A 23798-nucleotide genomic window follows, 5' to 3' on the forward strand; every position below is an offset into this window, starting at 1 on the left:
TCATCTGGAGAAGCCGAGACAAACTACCAGCTCCACTCATGACATTGATCATGTGTAGGTATTCTATTAAACCTAATAATACACTTTCTTTTGGCTAAATCACCCCTGCACATTCCAATACCAAATGACTTCTGTTCATTCTATTAAAGTGAAACTACTCTCATTATGTATCATAGTCCTATTTTCTGATCTTAATGGAGATGAAACACTTTCATTTTCCAACTTAATTATTCATATTTAACAAAGGTGCTGCGCCATCACACTCCAAAAGAGGCCTCCTCCTCTCCCGCACTCCTCTTCTTCTTCTTCTTCTTCCAGTCCCTCCTCTCCCGCACTCCTTTTCTTCTTCTTCTTCTTCTTCTTCTTCTTCTTCCAGTCCCTCCTCTCCCACACTCCTTCTCTTCTTCTTCTTCTTCTTCTTCTTCTTCTTCTTCCAGTCCCTCCTCTCCCACACTCCTTCTCTTCTTCTTCTTCTTCTTCTTCTTCTACTTCCAGTCACTCCTCTCCCACACTCCTTCTCTTCTTCTTCTTCTTCTTCTTCCAGTCCCTCCTCTCCCACACTCCTTCTCTTCTTCTTCTTCTTCTTCTTCCAGTTCCTCCTCTCTGTAGCATGGCAAGCAATTGAACATAATCCGTTTGAGTCCGTCCTTTGATGAAGAATGTGTTTCATGTTGACAAAGTTTTATTTGGGCTCCTCAAAAGAATCCACCTGATCCTTAGTGAGGAGTCCTTTTGAATGGGTTTATTTGGTATGAATATGTCTCATGGCTGGTTGGAATGCTGTGTGCCAAGGACAGTTAATTGAAGGTGAGTTGATAATGACCCAGCTGTCTCTGTGTTGTGGCCTCTCTCTCTCTGTCTACCGTGTGTTCTCTGATAAGTAAATCACTGTTTGGCCTGGCAGCGATGGACTTGTCACTTTCATGTCGCGGCCTATGCTGTATGTGTGTGTGTGTGTGAACCCTTGGATGCTGGCTACCCCAGGCAGCCTGTGTGTAGTCCTGGTCAACAGGGGGAGTAGGGTAGTCTCTGTAACACTCTGCCACAGCCACACCTCTTTACACCAGGCTTTGGTTCAGTTCACTCAGAACGGCCATGTCAGCAGCCCTCTGCCCTGACTGCTTAACATCAAACCCAGTGTCCAGAAATGCCCCCTACCTAAGTGCTGCTACATTCCTCTCCACCTCCCCTCTCTTCTTCTGCTTCTTTGACCTCTCTCTCTCTCTCTCTCTCTCTCTCTCTCTCTCTCTCTCTCTCTCTCTCTCTCTCTCTCTCTCTCTCACCCTCTGTTGTGTTGTGATTCATTAACATGTCTGAAGTGGACATGGCGGCATGGACTGGAGGAGCGTCATCTGAATCAATGCCCTTCGCCTCCCAATCTGCCCTTTATCATGTTAATATGATTTCCATTGATGAAACACTTTTTCAAAATGGCATCCCTCTATGGTTTTACATATTGGCTTTTTAATTCAAGGCCCTCAGTGCCGCATCGCTCTTGTTGAGAGAGAGAGAGACAGAGAGAGAGACAGAGAGAGACAGAGAGAGACGGAGAGAGAGAGACAGAGAGAGAGACAGAGAGAGAGAGAGAGAGACAGAGAGAGAGAGAGACAGAGAGAGAGAGACAGAGAGAGAGAGACAGAGAGAGAGACAGAGAGAGAGAGACAGAGAGAGAGAGAGAGCGAGCAGAGTGAAAATGAGACGGATGTTGCTTCACTGAGGAATTGACTGCGGGGCTGTCTTTCTGTGCGTGAGTCTGTGCATGTGTGTGTGCTTGTGTGAGGGTGCGCGCGCATGTGTGTGATGCATGAGGGACAGTGTTTTTCCTGCTCTGTCGCTGATGTAGTGTGTTATGTCGTTAGGCCCAGCTCAGAGCAGAGCAGAAGTCCATCTCAACAACAGAATGGCAGAAAGTCTGCCTCTATAGGGCCAGTGGACCAGCCCTACTAGTGCTAGTTAAACTGTTCTCATGGAGAGTAGTGTGTGCCTTGGCTGGCCTGTCACTCTCTCTTTCACAGCTAGCTAATGTCCTCACCGCCAGAACACTTTCAACTCCACTAGCCAGTGTTGCTACAAGTGTTAACACTTTGTCTCAACAGTGAAGTTGCAGGAACAGTGTACCACAGTAATGCGTTTTAGCACTTAGATTTACAGACTTCTAAGCATTCTTACGGAGAAGTATATGTGCTTGGCTTACTGGAGTTCATTTAACTCCAGGGGCCCTGTTGAAGAAAGCGGCAAAGAAGCATATTTCAACTATTATCCCCAAACATTGTTTTATGGATCAAATGAATCCAAAAAAGCATTGGTATAATGCAAGACATGTTTTATTTTGGCCTAGCTGGAAACCGCCAGTACTAGACAGTTTTACATCTCACCACCTCAGAAATGATCAATGTCTATGTCCGTTAGGAAAAATAACTACATCGTTATTCTGATCGGATTATGACTCCTATGAGCTCAGAAACCATATGCAGTATTTAGAGGGTTATGAAAATCATTACCTTCTTCCTTCAGGCGATTACCAGTTTCCATAACAACCCTTAATGAACACTCAGCCAATCACCTGATGCCAACCTGATTAGCTGCTATCGATTCATGTGCATCATCTCAGTCAATCTACAGCCATAACCACCTTGAAGTACGTTCTAGGCTGTCATTACGGAGTTGACACCAGTTACTGTGTATATACATTGTCTTAGCTCTTGGTATTGACTCAGAGCTTGGAGGGACTCTCCATCATACATCTCTAGTATCTCAACAGAGAGCTGGGTAGATCTGTGTTGAGCTCACTGATTAAGCAATGGCTCTTCCCTCTGTTGCAAACGACAAGCTGCCAGGGACTTTGGTTTTAAATTGTGCAATTAGTGATCTGGCATGCTTTGCTTGGCTTCAGCAAGACTCAAATCCCAGGCCAGCTCCTCACTGATGCACAGTCGACAACAAATACTCCAGGAGCATTTTTCCGTCAAATTTATCAGAGCCTGGGCTTTCATCTCGCTTTCCGGCTACACTAACCTCGCTCAAATGCTTAGTTATTTACCATTTTACAGTTGGGTAAACAGTAGTGATTGAGGTTATGGTATCGGGTGCAGTGGCTGCAATGATATTTCACATTCAGAACAGCACAACTCCAGCTACAAGGTGAAAGTAATCATTATGATGTTGGTACACCAGGCCTAGTCTGTGAATATCATGCCAGATAGAGACAGCCAGCAGCAGAGAAATCAAACTAGACTGAGGTGAAATACAGGGTGTTACCGATTACATATGGTATCCAGAACATTCTATGCATAATGTGGTCCACAAAGGAGTATGAAATTAATGGAGTATGTCACATAGGTTGTGGGTCTACATACCGGATCAGTTCCCCCTTGATCATGTTCCTCCTCCAAAATTGGACTCTATTACGTAAAATAGTTGTGAAGGTCGGCATTATATATATAACTTAACCTTAGATAACATTAAGAGAGTCTTAGATAATAGCTTTAATATTTAATTTCCCCTTTGAAGTCATTGCCGGGAACATTAGGAGTTCAACAAGAATTTGGGAGAACTTGTTGTCACAAAAAGATTATTTTGACATGTATTTTTAATCACTAACTTGTTTGAGTAGAATCTTGGCAGCCTTCTAAACTGCTTTCATTTCAGCAGTAGTTTGATTCATGACTAAAGCCAAGCATCAGAAGCCTAGAGTCTGACCAGTTGGGATTTCATGTGCCTTGCCGATAGATAAAAAACTTGCAAAGTTGCAAAAGAAAATACTCTGAGTTACAAGTACCATTTCATCATGCATTCACAGCTTCACACTACAGCTGGGTGCTAAACATCCTGTTTCACGTAGTCAAAAGTGTTATTGGGAATGGCATCTCGCTACATGTGTAAGTAGATTTTTCATTGTTACCACTGTTGTATTTGTAGTGGTAATTAACATTCGTATGCCTACATTTGTGTTAACCATTGCAAATGAGATGCATTTCTCTGCTTTTCATCAGGGACAAAACAACAGTATTTTTCTCTAACTCATTTGAAAGGAGCTGATATATTCTCTTCTACATGTATGCTATGCTATAGCCTGCAAACCAATGGCATTCGAACCAATGGCATTCAAACCAATGGCATTCAAACCAATGGTATTCAAACAAATGGCATTCAAACCAATGGCATTCAAGCAAATGGTATTCAAACCAATGGCATTCAAACCAATGGTATTCAATCTTTTTCACAATAATTTCTCACGACCCCACCCCAAATCTAATGACACAACCATAAAATCGAATTTATAGTTCTCAAAAAACGTATATTTTTCCATTGCAGTTCCCCAGCAACCCCGACTTTGAATACCACTGCTGTAAAGGGATCTAGAGAGCTAGACGTACAGCACAGGTACCACAGACATTAAATGAGAGAACCGATAGACAAAAACTATTCGCTGAAAACATGACTGACATGCAGCCTAGACACAAAGATATCAACACAGGATTTTAAATGGCATCCGATTAAAAAAAATATGTACAATAAGAGATTTTGTTAGATAAACATGTATAAAAAATGGAGTCATCCAACACCCCAACCAAAGTTTTGACAATGTCCTTGTATATTCTTCACACATCCAGTATCAGACACTTTTCCCTTGTCCTCAGCTATGTGTAGTCCAATCTATGATGTAATGTCCAGAGTGGGGCTCCTGGGGTTTTGGGCTGTAGTAATGCAGTGAGGGAGCCCAGTGTGTTTGGACCGCTCGGCCCTGCTCTGTTCCCCTGCTCTACTCCCAAAGCAAACATAGCAATTACAGCCGCTGTCAGTCAGTGTCAGACACAGCATCGGTGATCAATTGTGACCGCTGGACCCTGGATATTAGACGTGTATGTATCATAGAACATGCAGGGGAGGTAAATCCTCCCCCAGCTACGTTGCTCTTCCAGGCCTGCCGTTCACTCTCCTCCCCTCATCTCCCCCCCCTCCTCTCTCCTCCCCTCCTCTCTCCTCCCCTCCTCTCTCCCCCCCTCCTCTCCTCCTACTGGATCCATTTTGTGGGCTGCTTTTTCCCAAGCAACATTGGCGAGTTAGGTCTATGCCACTCAAAGCACAACCTCGTCTCCATCACCAAATAAACAAACTACTCAATGTTTTGCTTCCACAGTTCCTTTAACATATCTACCTAGTCTCATTCATGGTGAAAAACCTCTTTAGCAAAAAGCACCACGGCTCTAGTCGCCCAGTAACACAGCAATATCTTTGAATCTCTGGTGTATCTTTATACCAATCTCCCTCAGTGGTAGTGACTCTCTCATCCCCCCACTGTATAGAATGAGATACACAACATCCATACATTCACACACAGTCTGGAGGGAGAGAAGAGAGGCGGTGTGTCTGTCTCAATCCCCAGCCTGGAGTATACAGTGTAAGTTAACAGCCATACACACTGACCTCAGAGCTGTTGTTTAATCATCAGGGCATTTTAATGGCTTGTCAGAGTAATGAAATATGGTTGGAGGCTACCTGGTGCAAACATTACTATAAATCCCTCTCACACAAGCTGACGCGGGGCTTAATGGTTATAAATCATCACTTTAGGGAGAGAAAAATGACAGCTATTAAAATAATGAATGGGATGATTAATTTTTCACATTAAAGATTAAAAGCTATGAGAGGTATCATTAGATATTTGAGCTGCCGTAAACGTTTGAAAGTGAGAGCTTATTTTCCGCAGTTTATGACGCCCTCCGTTTCTTCATTGTCATCCAAGTTTCTGCCCAAGTTGGCTGTCTGGGCTGCACTGACAGAGGCATTCCTTCCTCCTAATTTGTGCTGTTGTAAAAATGCTCAGAGGAGAAGCCTTGAAGAACAGTCATGGCTGCAGGCAGTACAGGGCCTCCACAGCCACTCTGCAGGGGCTCCCCAAGGCTCTCACAGGCATCTTCAAAACCTCCCAAATGATTTCACTCCTCTAAAGCTGTCAGGGCCGACTTAATAGGAACCAGAGGAAGTGATAGGGGGCTAGTTTGGGGTTTGATTAAATCATGTTATCATGTTGGAATGCTATGAGCTGTTAGCTATATAATATTAGTGGGTAACTGTATTAGCAACTGATTATTCAGCCCTGTGCATACATGACATACTTAGGGAGAACGCATATGCACACACATGCTCAGTGGGCTTACATAAATCCCCATGTATAGACAACCAATGACAGGCTCTCTCTATCTCGCCGATGGCTCCCAAGAGAAGCTGCTTTATAGCACAACAATTCCTAATTCAGCTTTCACTTCTATGGGACCTGCCATGTTGTTCACACATACGGTATATCACCCAAATTGCAAGGCAAAAGATTAGAGGGAGAAGCATAATTAGAGCATTAATAACCATGCATGTTAGGGAACATAAGTAATTGAGTTTTTCATGATGAATGGGAATCCAAACAAGGCAGGAGAGAGTGAAAGGCTCCATTAGATATTCCAGGCATGGTTCAGTCTCAGTAGAAGCGTGAATATCACACTTTTCCCACTGTTGCCCAATTATTTTTGTGTTCGCAGGCAATGATAGACTTGCTTGTCCAACTGCAGCCTTCAAAGGGATAATCTAATTGTCTCATTGAAGCAATGGCTCCATTTGTTGGCACCGAAAGAATTATTGGTTAGTAAAGTGATCCGCTCAGAACAAAGCCAGGTATTTGTTTAGCTAACTAACTGATTTACAAAGCAGTGGGACATTTAAAGAACTCCTCTGGCATTCTGCGTGCATAGTTCCTTTTTCATTTTGGATTCTCTCACTCTTCCTTTCTTCCCTGTTTTTTATTTCATCCCCTGTCACTGGAGACAGTTGTGATGGGTGCCCACACCTCCTTCATGTGTTTCCAGCTCTTCTCTCTGCTTCGTCTGCTAATGTTCCAGGGAGACCAAATACAGGGCCGCGCTGGAACAAAATGGCCGCCAGAGCTGCCCGCTTATATCTCAGCCCTCCCTCCCCAAATCAATTCTGACATTTAATTCTGCCCTTATAGAAGGTAATGGTGCATTCAGGGGTTGTTACCGATAATGTTGAAATGGTATTGCTTGGTTTCACTGAACAGACGAACTCTAACCTCTGCTGCTGAATGGTCTTTGGTTTTCCCTCCCCAGGTTGCCTTGCCTGCTATCTTGTGTTTTTTTATGAATATCGGGCTTAAATGTTGATATTTACCAAATTAAATATCTTTGTTGGTCCATCCGGGGAAACATCCCACTGGGCGCCCACTGGTTGACTCAACGATGTTTCCACTTCATTTTAATGAATTTACGTCGAACCAATGTGGAATTAACGTTGAATTGTGCCCAGTGGGATATGTCTCGTCTTGACAGAAAACCAGCCATAGTTGTTCTTACCAGCCCCTCTCTATTTCTAGCAGCAGAACTCTTTAAGTCAGTTAGTCAATATGTTGTTTCTAATATATTATTTACTGGCATTGACTTGTTGTATATCAGAATGTCATGAACAACTGGTTCAGTTTTTGCAGTCATAATCATGTTGAGAGGAATCACAGAGCCAGATGTCGAGGACTCATTTTACAGTGTTTATGCTTTCCTTCAAGTTTATGTAAAAATCATCCATTCCCTGGTTTATTTATCCCCATTTGTACAGTCTCAACAATTAGTCAATTCCCAATCAACAAGAGAGAAGAAATTGCTTTTAATTACTTTTGATAAATGACAAATTGTGTTGGCATGGCTCCCTGCAAATGCTTAATTGGGAGGAGGGCGGGGTGAGAAGGCGGGCTCAGCGAGATGGGATTTCTGGGGGGATGAAATCAATGCAGTTTTCTCTGTGGTTCACCGGCTGGGCTGCTGGGCCCCAGCCAACCTGAGGCCTGCTCAGATACACAGCTCAGCAGAAACATTCACAGTAGGAGAGCACTCACTCACTTAAACAACACACACGCACGCAAGCAAGCAGGCAGGCAGGGACACATATGCGCAAGCAAATAAACACACACATTTGACTCGTTGTAAATGTCTGAGAAATGTAAATGTCTGCAACTGCCTGCCTTGGTCCTCCTGTCTAAACTGAGGATGTGTTGCCTTGTGTCTACAGGGTTCGTTAGTATCAACAGTGAGTGAATCACCCAGCTTTGGCCCGTCCGGCGTTACCTGTACATGGAGACCCCCAGCTGGGCAGGTACGTCCCTCTACCTGTCTCTCTCCAACACACACACACACCTGTTCTCTCTCTACCTCTCTCTCTCCAACACACACACACACCTGTTCTCTCTCTACCTGTCTCTCTCCAACACACACACACACACCTGTTCTCTCTCTACCTCTCTCTCTCCAACACACACACACACCTGTTCTCTCTCTACCTCTCTCTCTCCAACACACACACACACACACACCTGTTCTCTCTCTACCTCTCTCTCTCCAACACACACACACACACACACACACCTGTTCTCTCTCTACCTCTCTCTCTCCAACACACACACACACACACACCTGTTCTCTCTCTACCTGTCTCTCTATTACACACAAATACACACACACACACACAGTCTTGCGCAACTAACCTTGTGGGGACATACAATTCAGTCCCATTCAAAATCTTATTTTCCTTAACCCCTAACCCATACCCGTACCCTAACCCTAAAATAAACCCTAGCTCCTAACCCTAAACCTAATTCTAACCCTAGCACTAATTCTAACCTTAAGCCTAAACCCCCTAGAAATAGCATTTGACCTTGTGGGGACGAACAAAATGTCCCCAGTTGGTCAAATGTGTGTTTGTTTATTATTCTTGTGGGGACTGCTGGTCCCCACAAGTATAGTTAAACTTGTCCACACACACACACACACACACACACACACACACACACACACACACACACGCACACACACACACACACACACACACACACACACACATACACTCTTATAGTCTCTCTATTACACAAACACACACACACCCATACTCGCTCTCTCTGTACCTGTTTCTCTGCATGTGTGTATCCTCTGTCATTACACCTTTGTGTGTACTTCTTTAAAACACCAACTTCAAGACAGTCAATCAACCTGATGTGGTCAGATAGCGGAAGACTAGCTCGGCTCCTCCACAAGGCTTTCATCCATATGGCCGTGGCCCAGGCAGGGGCCCATGTGTGTGTTCCCTGCTCCCCTGGCTGGCCTCGCAGGAGCCATACAGCAGGTGGCATTGAGGATCAATGGGCCTTCTCTCTCCTCCCCTCTCCTGCCCCTCTTTCTCTCTGCCATTGCATCTGCTTTGCTTTATCTTGGCCAGGTTGCAGTTGTAAATGAGAACTTGTTCTCAACTAGCTTACCTGGTTAAATAAAGGTGAAATAACAAAATAAAATAAAAATCCTCTCTCTTCCCCTGCCTCTCTCTTTCTCTCGCTCTCTCTCTCTTGCTCTCTCTCTCCTCACCTCCCCTGCCTCTCTCTCTCTCTCTCTTCTCTCACTCTCTGCCATTACCTCCTCTCTCCTCACCTCCCGTGCCTCCTTCTCTCTCTCTCTCTCTCTCTGCCATTACCTTTCCACTCCACAACCTCCAGCCTCTAGTTTCCACCGGCGAGGCCCAAGAGGAGCGCCCATTGCACCTTACCACATCACACTGGGATAAAGAGTGTTTTTTTCCATTAGTCTAATTGCTTGGTTATAGTTCTATATTATTGCGGTGATCAGCGGTGTGGTGTGGTAATGATGGACATCCAGTGCTCCTGTGCTAGCTGGTGGGTGTTGTGTTTCCCCCCCAAACTGCCCTCACACAGTGCTGCTAACTCTGCTCATACACGAAACAGGAGCCAAAATGCAGCTTTACGCTGATGAAAAACAAGTATAAACAAAAAGGCTCCCCAAATGTTATGATATAAGATTTTTATCAAATAGCCTAATCTATTTGCATTCTCAACCGGTGTAACATTCCAATGATTTATGAAATACACACTTGAGTTCTAGAGCCTGTTCATTTGCCGCTGTTTAAAACAGACAATATGGTACTAATTGGCTCTAATTTACCTTGGCCTCTAGTTAGACTTTCTTATATAATCACAATATAAGTATAATGAAAATTTGTTTTCAAGGCAGCTCGAGTCTCGTCCCCTGTCAAACAGAGCTCATTGACTACAATATTAGATTTCTCCCTCCTGCGCACTTTGTTCTTCTCTGTGTCAGCAGACCTCTGAAGAGCTTCTTTTCACTCATTTCTAGGAAATAAGACTCTGTATTACTCCTGGATGTGAAGTCCCAGTGTGCTATATTGGTACAAATGGAAGGCTTCCCCAATCAGCCATCACACTAGAAGCTTTCAATCAGCAGGCGGAGAAGATGGAGATAACAATGAGTTCATTTAGCCACAAAGACTTTCTCGTTGTATTTATAATATTCCTTCAAGAGATAATATAACTGGTTCAACTGTTAGCTAGGCTTAGTGTGAGGCATCTGGTCCGTGGTGGTCTATCCGGTCCTAAACATCTCACTCTGCATGGTTGACCTGTGAGATTCCTTCAAAAATAGGCCACTTCCCCTCTGTCTGTTTTTGCGGCTATGATTGTTACAGCCACACTGATTATCTTCCTGCTCTTATTTCACTATATAAAAGGGGCCGGGATAGAAAATCCTTGGCCGTTATTTTTTTTCTCCAGGTGTGTGTATTGATCTTTGCCTTTGCTGCAGGGGAGTCTGTTCACTTAAAAGGTCCACTGATGTAGCAGGGCTTATTAAACAAATAGCCACAGAACAAGGCCACAATCGCTTTGAATCATGGACGAGGTTGGCTGTCTCAAAGCACCGCCGTATCAAATATGGAACACTCCGCTAACAAGGTGTGTAATCTATTTTAATCACATCATATTTTATCAAACAAGGAGAAGGTTGAACATTACTAAGGGAGAAATGGTGGGGATTTGGGGGGTGAGTTGTATTTTGAAATTGAATGTGACGGCTGGAGACTGAGCTGGATTCTCCATGCATGGCTTCATAATGAAGCCGGCCAAATGGTCAGTTATGGCTGACTGTAGTGGTAGCTGGAGAATAGGAGTAACGTGAGGGGTAATTCAGTGGCAGTAATACATTCACCTCATAGGGATGTTAGCTGGTGGTAGACGTGGATCAGGAGCTGTGGGGCTGCTGTGGAGGTTGTTATTTCTCTCTCTGGTATCACTGTAGTGGCAGATCAACATTGAAAAGATTGAGAAGTTGTAGGTTATACAGGGACTCTCTCCTCCTCAGGCCCTGCGGCAGAACACCATCTATTCTGCTATTATACCACCCCTGTACAGCAACACATTTCCTCACATCTCAAATGATTTCCCCCTCTCTCTCTCTTCCTTTTCTCCATTGGGTTCTGATTCTCCATCTCTTTCTATTTTATATACGGTGCTTCTCTCTGTCCCAGACACACACACACGGATGGACACACACACACCTGGATGTAACACTGTGTTGATGATGGGCAGAGTTGAGGGAATGACTTGTGCTAGTCATCACAATTCAGGCAATCATCTGTTATATACATCTCACACTGGCTGGGCTCATGGGCTAGTGTTTTCAATCGTATTTTTTCCTTCAGTCATAAATTGTTCCTGACACTCTGACACTATACTAGGTTATGAATATATGAATATGTAGCGACAACATACACCCCACAGGTCAGACAAGTTAATGGATAAAGAACCAAATTATAGACCACTCCATAAGAAATACCACTTGTGGAATTGGTAGATAGACAGTACTAAAATCTTCTTATTGACGTTAGAGGTTTTACATTTGAAATTATTTTTAACTCTAAATACACCTTACCAATAGCAATGCATCGATTTTAATCAGAATATGCCATTCAAACTTTGTGAAATTATGGTCCTTTCAAAGTAAACACCCAATACATTTCTAAATTCAAAATGGAATTGTTCAGTATCTCTTCCTCTGTTCCATTCTCTCTCTTTCTTTCTCTCCATCGTCTTCTTGGTCTCTCACTCATAATTAGCTTACTTTGTGATTAATAGTTTAGATTTCACCGATTTTCAAAATTCCTCCTGTGTTACCGCCGGCAGTTTTTCCTCAGCCCCCTCGCATGGCCGTAGGAGCTCCTCCACAGTGGCGGGGATTGGGGGAGAGGAGGAGGACGGAGGGGGGGCCTGCGTCTTTAAAAGTGAGGAGCGAGGGAGCGGGCGGGCGGCTAGCTGGATTGTGCTGACGGCAGGGCTTTGGTTCAGAGCATGCCCATTAGAGGGAGCCATAAATCCTAGGCTCTCCGGGCCTGGCTGTGTCAGCAGTCCACTGAATGAATTGATTTTAAACGCCACCGAAAAAAAAGAGGGAGAGAGAGCCTCTTTAATTCAACCTCCAGCAGAAACCTCTTTTTTCTCCCTCTGCTTCTCAATTCAGAAGTGTCATTGAAAAGGAGTGAAGTCCTGAAACACTGAACCTGTCAGCAGCAACAAGCCCTGGGCTACAGCCTCAGTCCCTCCACACACCTGTGATATACAGGAAAGGGGGAAGCAACAACACGCCACAAACCAAATGCATCATCTTAAATTCCAAACAGCATTTGTTCTTTCCCTCCAATGTTCAGTCCTCTTTTTAGATTACGGCGAGAGAAATGAGACATATTGTAAAAAATGTGCTCGGGCATTTGAATTTCAAATGTGTTAGATTTGGAAATTGATGTATGTGTTTGTCTATTTTGGAGCAGCATCCATGTGTGCATGCATTTATATATTATCAGCATCAATGAAGAGCTGTGTGTCGTAGCCCTCCCCTCTCGTCTCTGTATCCCCAACGGGGTGCCTGCCTGTGATGCTGTGAGGGGCCTTAGTATGCTAACCATCTCATAAAACACAGCACACATGTACTCAAACACACACGCTCACACTTTCATACATACTTACACTAATTATGTGCTCACACTTACACTTACACACTTACATTATGCTTAAACACACACATGCATGTACACACACACACACACACACACACACACACACACACACACACACACACACACACACACACACACACACACACACACACACACACACACACACACACACACACACACACACCAGTATTTCCCGGTGTGTGTCAGTGTGCCAGCTGGAAGGGGTCATCCCCTGCCGTGCTGCCCTTTGTGTCCTGCTCTGTGGTAATGCTTGTTGGACCCTTTACCGCTGCCGTTGTGTGACAGCGTGGGTGCATGCACTGGGCTCTGCACCGCTCCGCTCTGCGTGGCACAGCGCCGTGTGGTGAGGTATTCCCCAGAGAGCCCAGCAGCAGAGGCAACAGCAGGGACTTCCTGAGAGTAGCGTGGCCAGGCAGGGTGAGGACTGACCCTCGTAAAAACCCCAGTCTCAGCCTACTGTTGTGGAGCAGTGTGATGAGAGAGAGAGAGAGAGAGAGAGAGAGAGAGAGAGAGAGAGAGAGAGAGAGAGAGAGAGAGAGAGAGAGAGAGAGAGAGAGAGAGAGAGAGAGAGAGAGAGAGAGAGAGAGAGAGAGAGAGAGAGAGAGAGAGAGAGAGAGAGAGAGAGAGAGAGAGAGAGAGAGAGAGAGAGAGAGAGGAATGGAGGGAACGAGAGAGAAGGCAGCATCCTCTCTGGCTCATTACACTGTTTAAAGAGCCGGCGCCTCTGAATCACCTGCCCAGCTCCACGCCTCAAATAAGCCCAGCCACCAGGGATCATACATCAACTTCTCCATCAGTCCCCCGGTGCCGCTTTCTCACCATTCTCCCCCTCCCAATCCAACCAGCCGCATATCACATTCACATGTATGGAATTCAGCTGAACAGATAATGCAGAGAATCAAACAGAATACATTGCCCGAGCACCAAATTATTGAATAATGCAGAGTGAATATAGGAGTGTGACAATTTAATGTGCCTCATCGTGTAAACCTGTTAATTGAATGTTTTGTATATGCCAGGCAACATCCATGGCCCAGTTGTGTTACATGAACAGCCTTAATGCTCGGTTCTTCCTCATCTCAAAAGCACACTTTCTCATGCCTAATTACCCCTAGGCTCTGGGCTGGAGGAAGGAGCGACTGGCGACGTATTACGATACAGATTGCGAGTATATTTCACTTTGAAAAATGGGCAAAGCACACAGGAGTAAGGGTTTGATTACAAGGAGCGGGGCATAGAGCCTCTACATCTTCCTCCTTCCTCCCCTCGTTTCAATTATGGCTGACTGGAGGCCTGCTGCTGCCACCGTCCTCGAATAAAACTAAAATATGATAAAGCTGGAATATCAGGCCCGCCACTGATTGAACCCCCGAGCCATGTAAGGGCTGTGAGATACTCCACACGTAATTACAACGCTTGCCAATATTTTTGGACGGGGGGTTCAACATGGATATGAGCGAGGGGGTGGAAGTAGGGGTGTGTGGTGGGAGGGGCATGAGCAGTGCTTATGACACATGATAAAAGCACATTTCATTCTGACTTCCCTGAGGATAAGAAGAAACTTGCCTGTGTATATCCGTTCCACTGTCTTCTTCGTCTGCATAAGTGTACTGGTGTTGTTTTGAAGTTGGAGGATCATTACTCATGTGTAAGATGCATAAGCTCAGAAGATCTGCTGTCATAACACTGCAGACGGTGGTGCCGTGAATGCAAAAGAGGTGCAACTTCCTCTGGATGTGGAAAATTGAATATTAAGCTATATCATTTTAAGCACACAATAAAAACATGTAATTTCATCCAAACTAGCATTCCTCATCATAACAGATGGGACTGAGAATGTAGGGTAGAGATCTGTGCTCTCTCTCTCTCTGCCATGTTCTCTGAACAGTTACCCTTTACGCCCCCTGACCCCCACAGATGCAGGTGGTGTTTCCCTGATGTCAGTGTTAATCATAGTCCAGCGCTCTGACCTGCCTGGTTCCCCCCGCCCCCTATCCAGTGCCCCCTATCCAGCGCCCCCTATCCAGCGTCCCCCAGCCATGACAGAGTCAGGCTCTACCACACACAGCTTTACCAGGGGAAGCCTCTGCCAACATGGAAAGCTTCCTGTTCACATTGTGAGCTTGATAAGGATAGTGAAATGATAGAGACTAGCCACTGAATAGGCTAGTGTTTGTTTTGGCTGGTGTATTGAATAACAACAACTGGGATGGTCTGAAATGTGTAAATGTATTTTCTCTCTGGTTCATGGCCAATATGGAGAGGTATCAGAGGATTCTTGTTGTTTTGAGTGTTGGATCGTGTCATAATGAAGCTAGCTGCCTTTGAAAGTGAATGAGGAGATAGATCTCTTCGCTGAGGGAAGAGCGTGCCGCCACGGCAGAATCACAGTGGAGAGAAATCCAACCCTCTCGTTCGTCCCACTATGAAGGATTCAATCACACTTTTGGCCCTCTGACCCGTCCCCTCACACACTAACAGCCAGGCTGGTCTCCAAAGACCAGAGACGGAACACAGGAAGGCGGGATGTGTGGAAGCTAGAGCATGCCACCTCTCAGGACTTCTATCATAGGAGAAATTGAGAGTTGTCGCAGTGGAGAGTGACTAGCATGGTGGTGCGTTGATACATTGACACAGTGAATGTCTTGGACAGTGCAGTAAAAGTGCTGAGGTTGAAATGAAGCTGTTATCTCTGGCATGTATCACTAGGGAGGCAAGAGGCACCGGTGCAAAGGCCTGTTTGCTTTACTGTTATTGTCTCTGTGTGTTGGTCCCCTTCAAACAACCCTCAGGTTCAGCTCTTTTCTAACATCACACACATTTCCCTATATATTTTTAACCCTAACCCTTCCTCTGACACCACCTTGTATGAAGGTTCTGAATGGCAGGAAGATTGGCCCCAGTGAAGTACTGGGCTGTACGCACTACCCTCTTTAGTGCCTTGCGGTCGGAGGCCGAGTAGTTGCCATACCAGGCGGTGATGCAATCAGTCAGGATGCTCTCGATGGTGCAGCTGTATAACGTTTTGAAGATCTGAGGACCCATGCCAAGTCTTTTCAGTTTCCTGAGGGGGAATAGGCGTTGTCGTGCCCTCTTCATAACTGTCTTGTGTGTTTGGACCATGACAGTAAGTTGGTGATGTGGACACCAAGGAACTTGAAGCTCTCAACCTGCTCCACTACAGCCCCGTTGATGAGAATGCTCGGTGTGATGAGCGTGCTCGGTCCTCCATTTTCTGTATTCCACAATCATCTCCTTTGTATTGATCACATTTAGGGAGAAGTTGTTATCCTGGCATCACACTGCCAGGCCTCTGACCTCCTCCCTATAGGCTGTCATTGTCGGTGATCAGGCCTACCACTGTTGTGTCGTCGGCAAACTTAATGATGGTGATGGAGTCATCCTTGGCCATGCAGTCATGGGTGAACAGGGAGTACAGGAGGGGACTGAGCACGCACCCCTGGAGGGCCCCCGTGTTGAGGATCAGCGTGGCAGATGTGTTGTTACCTACGCTGGCTACAGAGATCGTGATCATACAGTGGGCCGGAGCAGCTGATGCTCTCATGCATGCTTCAGTGTTGCTTGCCTCGAAGCGAGCATAGAAGTTATTTAGTTCGTCTGGTAGGCTCGTGTCACTGGGCAGCTCGCGGCTGTGCTTCCCTTTGTAGTCTGTAATAGTTTGCAAGCACTGCCACATCCGATGAGTGTTGAAGCCGGTGTAGTACGATTCAATCTTAGTCCTGTATTGACGCTTTGCCTGCCTGATGGTTCTTTGGAGGGCATAGCGGGATTTCTTATAAGCGTCCGGGTTAGAGTCCCACTCCTTGAAAATAGCAGCTCTACCTTTTAGCTTAGTGCGGATGTTGCCTGTAATCCATGTCTTCTGGTTGGCTTATGTACGTACGTTCACTGTGGGGACGACATCATCGATGCACTTATTGATAAAGCCAGTGACTGATGTGGTGTACTCCTCAATGCCATCGGAAGAATCCCGGAACATATTCCAGTCTGTGCTAGCAAAACAGTCCTTTAGCTTAGCATCTGTGTCATCTGACCACTTCCTTATTGAGCAAGTCACTGGTACTTCCCTCTTGAGTTTTTGCTTGTATGCAGGAATCAGGAGGATAGAGTTATGGTCAGATTTGCCAAATAGAGGGCGAGGGAGATCTTTTTACCCGTCTCTGAGTGTGGAGTAAAGGTGTTCTAGAGTTTTTTTCCTCTGGTTGCACATTTAACATGCGGATAGAAATGAGGTAAAACACATTTTAGTTTCTCTGCATTAAAGTCCACCACCTCAGGATGAGCATTTTCTTGTTTGCTTATGGCCTTATAGAGTTGGTTAAGTGCCGTCTTAGTGCCTGCATCGGTTTGTGGTGGTAAATAGACAGCTACGAAAAATATAGATGAAAACTCTCTTGGTAAATAGAGTGACCTACAGCTTATCATGAGATACACTACCTCAGGCGAGCAAAACCTCGAGACTTCCTTAATATTAGATTTAGTGTGCCAACTGTTATTTACAAATAGACACAGACCGCCACCCCATGTCTTACCGGAGGCAGCTGTTCTATCTTGCCGATGCACCGAAAACCCACCCAGCTGTATGTTATCCATGTTGTCGTTCAGCCACGACTTTGTGAAAGATAGATATTACAGTTTTTAATGTCCCGTTGGTAGGATAGTCTTGATCGGAGCTCATCCATTTTGTTATCCAATGATTGCACGTTGGCTAATAGTATTAATGGTAGCGGGGGATTACTCACTCACTGTCGGATCCTTACAAGGCACCCGACCTACGTCCCCGATATCTCCGTCTCTTCTTGATGCGAATGACGGGGATTTGGGCCTTGTCGGGTGTCTGAAGTAAATTCTTCGTGTGCGACTCGTTAAAGAAAGAATATGTCGCTGTCCTGATATCCAGAAGCTATTTTCGGTCATAAGAGACGGTGGCAGAAACCTTATGTTCAAAATAAGTTACAAATAACGTGAAAAACACACCCAATAGCACAGTTGGTAGGAGCCCGTAAAACGGCAGCCATCTGCATACATTATCTTGGGCCGATCCGGTGATGAGTTTGCTCATTAGAAGTTGGGAGGCTCATAACGTTCTATTTATCTTCTTCTTCCTGAGACGACAGTGAGCAGTGAGTGAGGGGAGCCTAGTAAGGTGGAGATGCTAGCTCTGTCATTGGAGGTATGTTGACACCCCATGAGTAATCTGGTGCATGCTAAACAGAGGGTCGAGGTGTCACTGGAACACCTCAGCAACTGGCACATGGGTAATTACTCTTCCAGCGTGGGCGCGGCTCAACATTTTTGAACCTTTTCTTTCTCCAATCATAGTTGATGGATTGAGTGGAAGAGTGCGATCATCTGGTTCTTAGCAGGCTCACTGAGCGTGGTAGGCCTCCGTTGATTAATGATATCTGCCGCAAGTCACCAAAAGTGGAAATTAAGTATTTCTGTTTAAATGTAACATTTGTCTCCTTTGCTCGTGTTGAGAAAGGCATTTGTCAAAATCCCCAGCTTTGGCGAAAGGTGGATTTCCTCTGGGAGCACGCTGGGGATTACTCCCTACTTTCACATTAATGCCATTCAGTGTTCCCTGTTTTATTTCTTGAATCTACTTTCACCCATTGGCCTTTGCTGGGTATTTTGAATATTGAACCGTTATTTAACACACAGTTCAGGTTTATAGCCACTGCTACCACTGCTCCCTTTGACAGTTGAAAATTAGACATGTTTAAAAAACACACAGAAAAGTGCGGAATGACCTTGAATGTCTGAATGAAAGTGATTCAAGATGGAATCTCCCTGTGTTGGGCACAGGGGGAGTGATCTGGTGGCAACCCTGGTTGAGTTGGGTTACAGTTATGGTGATAGTGAGCCTGTCATGCCGGAACAGAACCAAGCCTCTGGGTAGACTAATGGTTCTAGAATCTGGCCAGGGTCCAGTTCTGCCCCATGCAGCTACTGCTTCTTCCTTCCGTGGCTGGGATATCATTACCTCCAATGTGTTACATCAGACTCGCTTGGTCAGGCTCTGAAACAGTCAATACTCCACAATTTAGAAAATCAGCCAAGTTTGCAGAAACAAAGAGGCAATATTGGAAATAAAGACGGATGTATAATCTGACGCCAGGCATTTTTTCATGTTGGGTGAATTATTTGTTGTCCGGAAGGAGGGGACGTACACGTGGGGCAGGGCGGAGGGCAAGGAGCCAGCCAGCCATCTGTCAGGGGTTAGAGGAGGTGGTCAAATGGCTCGAATAAATGTTCAAATCACAGCGGCCAACTACTGACCCTCCGCGTTTCATACAAGCACCCTTTACTTTTCCCATCAATGGAAATCTAATTGCTTGAAAAGCGATCAATGGAAACTAAATTGGTTTTGTGTGGAAGCGAGCATGCAATAAGCTCTGAGCTGTTTTAATGTGTGTTGGTTTTGCATCTTAAATCATGGTAATTTTTGGAGTGGGGCCCCGTTCCGTTCTCCTGAGAGGGGCTCAACCTAGGTAGCACCCAGAGACTGGGGTGGGAGCACTCAATCAAGCCTCTAATAAAAATCACAAGCTTAATTGCTTTTCCAAACTCATAAATCCTGCGACTGTATGTGTTAATCTTTTGCATTTCTCTGTAGCATGCAGTAGGCTTGGTAGGGAATGCAGCAGAGGCTCATTTTGGAGGGGCTGGGATGTAACAGGGAACTCCTCCCTGCAGGAGCTCGCTGTGACCTCTGATAACCCTCCAGTGATCTGATATGACTAATCCCCTATAATCCCTAATACACTCCTTAACATTCTCCTAACTGACAGCAGTCGATATGGGTGCACTTCTCTGTCTTATCGCTGATCTCTTTGTCTTTTGTACGCTGCTTCTCTCTCTCAGCAGTCAGAACCCGCCACGCTGCTCTCCTCTCTCCCCCTGACCAAGGAACAGTCGCACATCTACATTGATGTCACACATTTAAGTTCCTCTACTCAGTGACTCTTGATAAGCTTAGACTAGATCAGAGTCTCGAAATTGAACTGACTAATTGGTTAGCACAGGTCTGGAGGCAGCCAGAATGCCAACTACTCAGGCACAACGGGGGAGCTCAGAATGAGGTCTTATTTTGTGGTAGCACAGCAAAAACGACTTTCCACTGTTTTCTCTTCTGCCATGGCCAGCTGGATGTCTTGTCAGAGAGGCTTGGATGAGGGTGTTACCCCTCTGACCTGTAGTGTTCGAGGGACGGTGCATAGCGTTAGAAGGCACTTGAAGGAATGGTCTCCACTGTGTAATTTATGGATGTCTCTGAGATGTATTCCAGCCCAGGTCTCCTCTTCTCCATCCCTCAGGTGCTTATCTATCACTTATCAGGGAAGACAGAGCATCAGCCCAGGTTGTATTTCTGTCTGCTAGTGTAATTACATTGTAATTGATCTAAGGACATGGACAGTACATGTGCAGTAACTTCTCATGGTCCAGTATCCCTGTGTTATCGGTGATACTGTTACTCTAAGTAAACAGTTGTCCGGGTGGAAATCTCACACAGGTCTGCACATGTTGTATGTGTCTGGAAATGTAGTAGAGAAATATTGAAATGGAGAATGAATGAACTCCTGTCTGTTTGATTGAGTCCTTTTTTAGAAGGTCATACCAAGTGGTATAGTAAAAAAGCTAATATAAAAAAATGAATTTGTTTACTAACAGTCATTTGTAATCATAATGTATAAAAACACCACTGACAGCAATGCATACATGTCAATAGCTGTTTTATTGGAATTCATGTTTTTTATTTTCCACAGAGACCTGCTGTTGCAGTATAAGCCCAAGCCCCCTCACAACAAACAACCAGGCGTTGTATCATTCCAATCACGCATATTAACCAGCTCTCGCCACCCATCAATCTTCCCTCAGCCATTTTTGAACTGATGCTGAAATGATGTTATTAATGATGGTTAAAAGAATCCCCACATTTTTTGTTGTTGACAGTCTAACGGCTTCTCTGATGCTATCCATATACATCTGTGTGTGTGTGTGTGTGTTTGTGTGTGTATGTTTGTGCGTATGTGCATAGGTGTGTGCGTCCGTGTGTGTGTGTGTGTGAGAGTGTTTGTGTTGACGTGTGTGCATGTGTATGTGCTGCAGTCACCTTAGGGAAATAACTAATCAACCTTTCACCAGCAAACACCTGTACCAGGAACACAGCATTTCCCTCATCAGGTTATGTCTGTATCTTAGCTCATATACCCCCGGGTTGCAGATTCTACTCATTTAATTCTACTCATTTAATTTGACTCATCTCTATCATTCATTGTCATGTGTAAAATCCTCATATTGTGCAGAAGGCTTTGCCCGGTACTGAAGAGGTATAGCTGTGAAACTATTGCATGGTTTGTCCATAGTGTTGAAGCTCCTGAAGCTCCTGTGCAGTCTAATGTAAGTATGCAGCTCTCCCTCATGATCCCTCATTTATCATTTTGACACCGGCTACTTTTTTGAAGTGGTGAAAAATGTTGCAGTCAGCTCTTCCTTTGGTCTCGGAAAATGTGTGTGAGAATGAGTGTTTGTATGTGTGTGCGTGCGTGCGTGCGTGCGTGCGTGCGTGCGCGTGTGTGTGTGTGTGTGTGTGTGTGTGTGTGTGTGTGTATGCAACAGTATGATTAAGTGGCTAGGTAGACATACAGCTGTTTTTTACAGTACATGTACATCATACCAGGGTTGTACATGTCATATATGCTAGTGAGTAGGCTACCATTATTTATTTCCGTGTTTGTCTTCATAATGTTTTCCACAAAATCCTTGAAGGATAATTGAGTATGAAATATATCTTTGGCTGTAAATGCCACTGTAAATGAGGAAAATATTTCTTACAGTAAGTATTTCACAATCAAAGGAGAAAAAAGGTTTAAAAATATTTGTTTTCAATTTCTCTCTCGGTCATAATTGTCTAGGTATCGGAATCAAAACGTTCCCTAGCTTTTACATTTGAATTCAATGCCACTCAGTCAAAAAGTAACTTAAGTCTATAGCAGGGGTATAAAGTAACTAAGTAAAAATACTTTTAAGTAGTACTTAAGTAGTTTTTTGTGGCATCTGTACTTTACTATTAATATTTTTTCCAACTTTTACTTTTACTCAACTACATTCCTAAAGAAAATAATGTACTTTTTACTCCATACATTTTCCCTGACACCCAAAGGTTCTCCTTACATTTCGAATGCTTAGCAGGACAGGAACATTGTCCAATTCACGCACTTATCAAGAGAACATCCCTGGTCATTCCTACTGCCTCTGATCTGGTAGACACACTAAACAGAAATGCTTTGTTTGTAAATTATGTCTGAGTGTTGGAGTGTGCCCCTTGCTATCAGTAAATAAATTATATATATATATATATATATGTGTGTGTGTGTGTGTGTGTGTGTGTGTGTGTGTGTGTGTGTGTGTGTGTGTGTGTGTGTGTGTGTGTGTGTGTGTGTGTGTGTGTGTGTGTCATCTGGTTTGCTTAACAACCTTTCTACTGCAGTGGGCTAAATCAGGGTCCCAAATCTACTTTGAAACAGAAGTATATACCTCACACACATGGTTATGAGCTTAGAAAAGAAGACCCTGTACTATGCCAGATATAGAGTAGAAATGTATTCCATTTTGAGTTTGAATCCCAATATTACACTTTCTATACATCACAGAAGACTGAAATATAACAAAACCGTTTGACATAGAAACACTGGATTTTTGGCGTGTTTGAAATAATGTTTATTAATGATGAAAAATACTAATAACGTTCCACCCATGAGGCCACTAGAGGGCGATTTGGTCATTTGACTGCAGGAAAGTATTATAAGGAATTAGATTTAGATTTGTAATTTTACGTTTGATACTAAAGTTATTTTAGCAATTACATTTACTTTTGATACTTAAGTATACTTAAAATCATACTTTTAGACTTTTACTCTATATAGTATTTTACTGGGTGGCTTTCACATGAACTTGAGTCATTTTCTATTAAGGTATCTTTACTTTTACTCAAGTATGACAATTGGGTACTTTTTCCACCACTGATTGAGCCTGAACTAGTGTCCCTGTTGAAATGTATCAACAGATAAACAGATATTAGAATACATGTTGACATCTATAATGATTGAGCCTGAACTAGTGTCCCTGTTGAAATGTATCAACAGATAAACAGATATTAGAATACATGTTGATATCTAATGGACAATTTAATTGTTATGTCAATGTAGATGTGTTTCTTCTGTAGAGGATCTGATAACCAGTCTGATCCATTGTTGCTCACAGGGCAAAAGTTGTTTGACATAGTGTGTGTGTGTGTATGCGTGTGTGTGTATGCGTGCCTGCGTACATGTGTTTGTGCGTGCATGCATGTGTGTGTGTTAGTTGGAAGGTGCCGTGTGGCAGGTAACAAATTAGTTTGTTTGTGCTACGGCCGCAGAAACCTTTTGTGCCCTGGGCTTTGTGTGTTATGTGGGTGGATCTCAGTGAATGTGAGCGAGAGTAAAGAGCTTTGTGTGTGTATTGGTGAGTGTGTGTGTGTGTGTGTGTGTGTGTGTGTGTGTGTGTGTGTGTGTGTGTGTGTGTGTGTGTGTGTGTGTGTGTGTGTGTGTGTGTGTGTGTGTGTGTGTGTGTGTGTGTGTGTGTGTGTGTGTGTGTGTGTGTGTGTGTGTGTGTGTGTGTGTGTGTGTGTGTGTGTGTGTGTGTGTGTGTGTGTGTGTGTGTGTGTTAGTCTTTATATATTAATAGTATACACTACCGTTCAAAAGTTTGGGATCACTGAGAAATGTCCTTGTTTTTGAAAGAAAAGCAAATGTTTTGTCCATTAAAATAACATCAAATTGATCAGAAATACAGTGTAGACATTGTTCATGTTGTAAATGACTATTGTAACTGGAAACAGCAGGTTTTTAAGC

General features: G+C 44.3%; 1 protein-coding gene across 8 annotated transcripts in view; it reads left to right on the plus strand.

Annotated features, from left to right (window-relative positions):
* LOC139575555 (RNA binding protein fox-1 homolog 3-like) overlaps positions 1–23798 on the plus strand; it is a 399874-nt gene that overhangs the window by 175392 nt on the left and 200684 nt on the right. For all 8 annotated transcript variants that reach the window (XM_071400672.1, XM_071400690.1, XM_071400609.1 and 5 more), the window contains one exon: positions 8068–8151. In XM_071400672.1, the coding sequence (XP_071256773.1) occupies positions 8130–8151 (22 nt within the window). In that variant the 5' untranslated portion in view covers positions 8068–8129. The remainder of the gene's footprint in view (positions 1–8067; positions 8152–23798) is intronic.

Source organism: Salvelinus alpinus, chromosome 1 (genome assembly GCF_045679555.1).
Source record: "Salvelinus alpinus chromosome 1, SLU_Salpinus.1, whole genome shotgun sequence".
In the NCBI taxonomy this organism is placed as follows: Eukaryota; Metazoa; Chordata; class Actinopteri; order Salmoniformes; family Salmonidae; genus Salvelinus; species Salvelinus alpinus.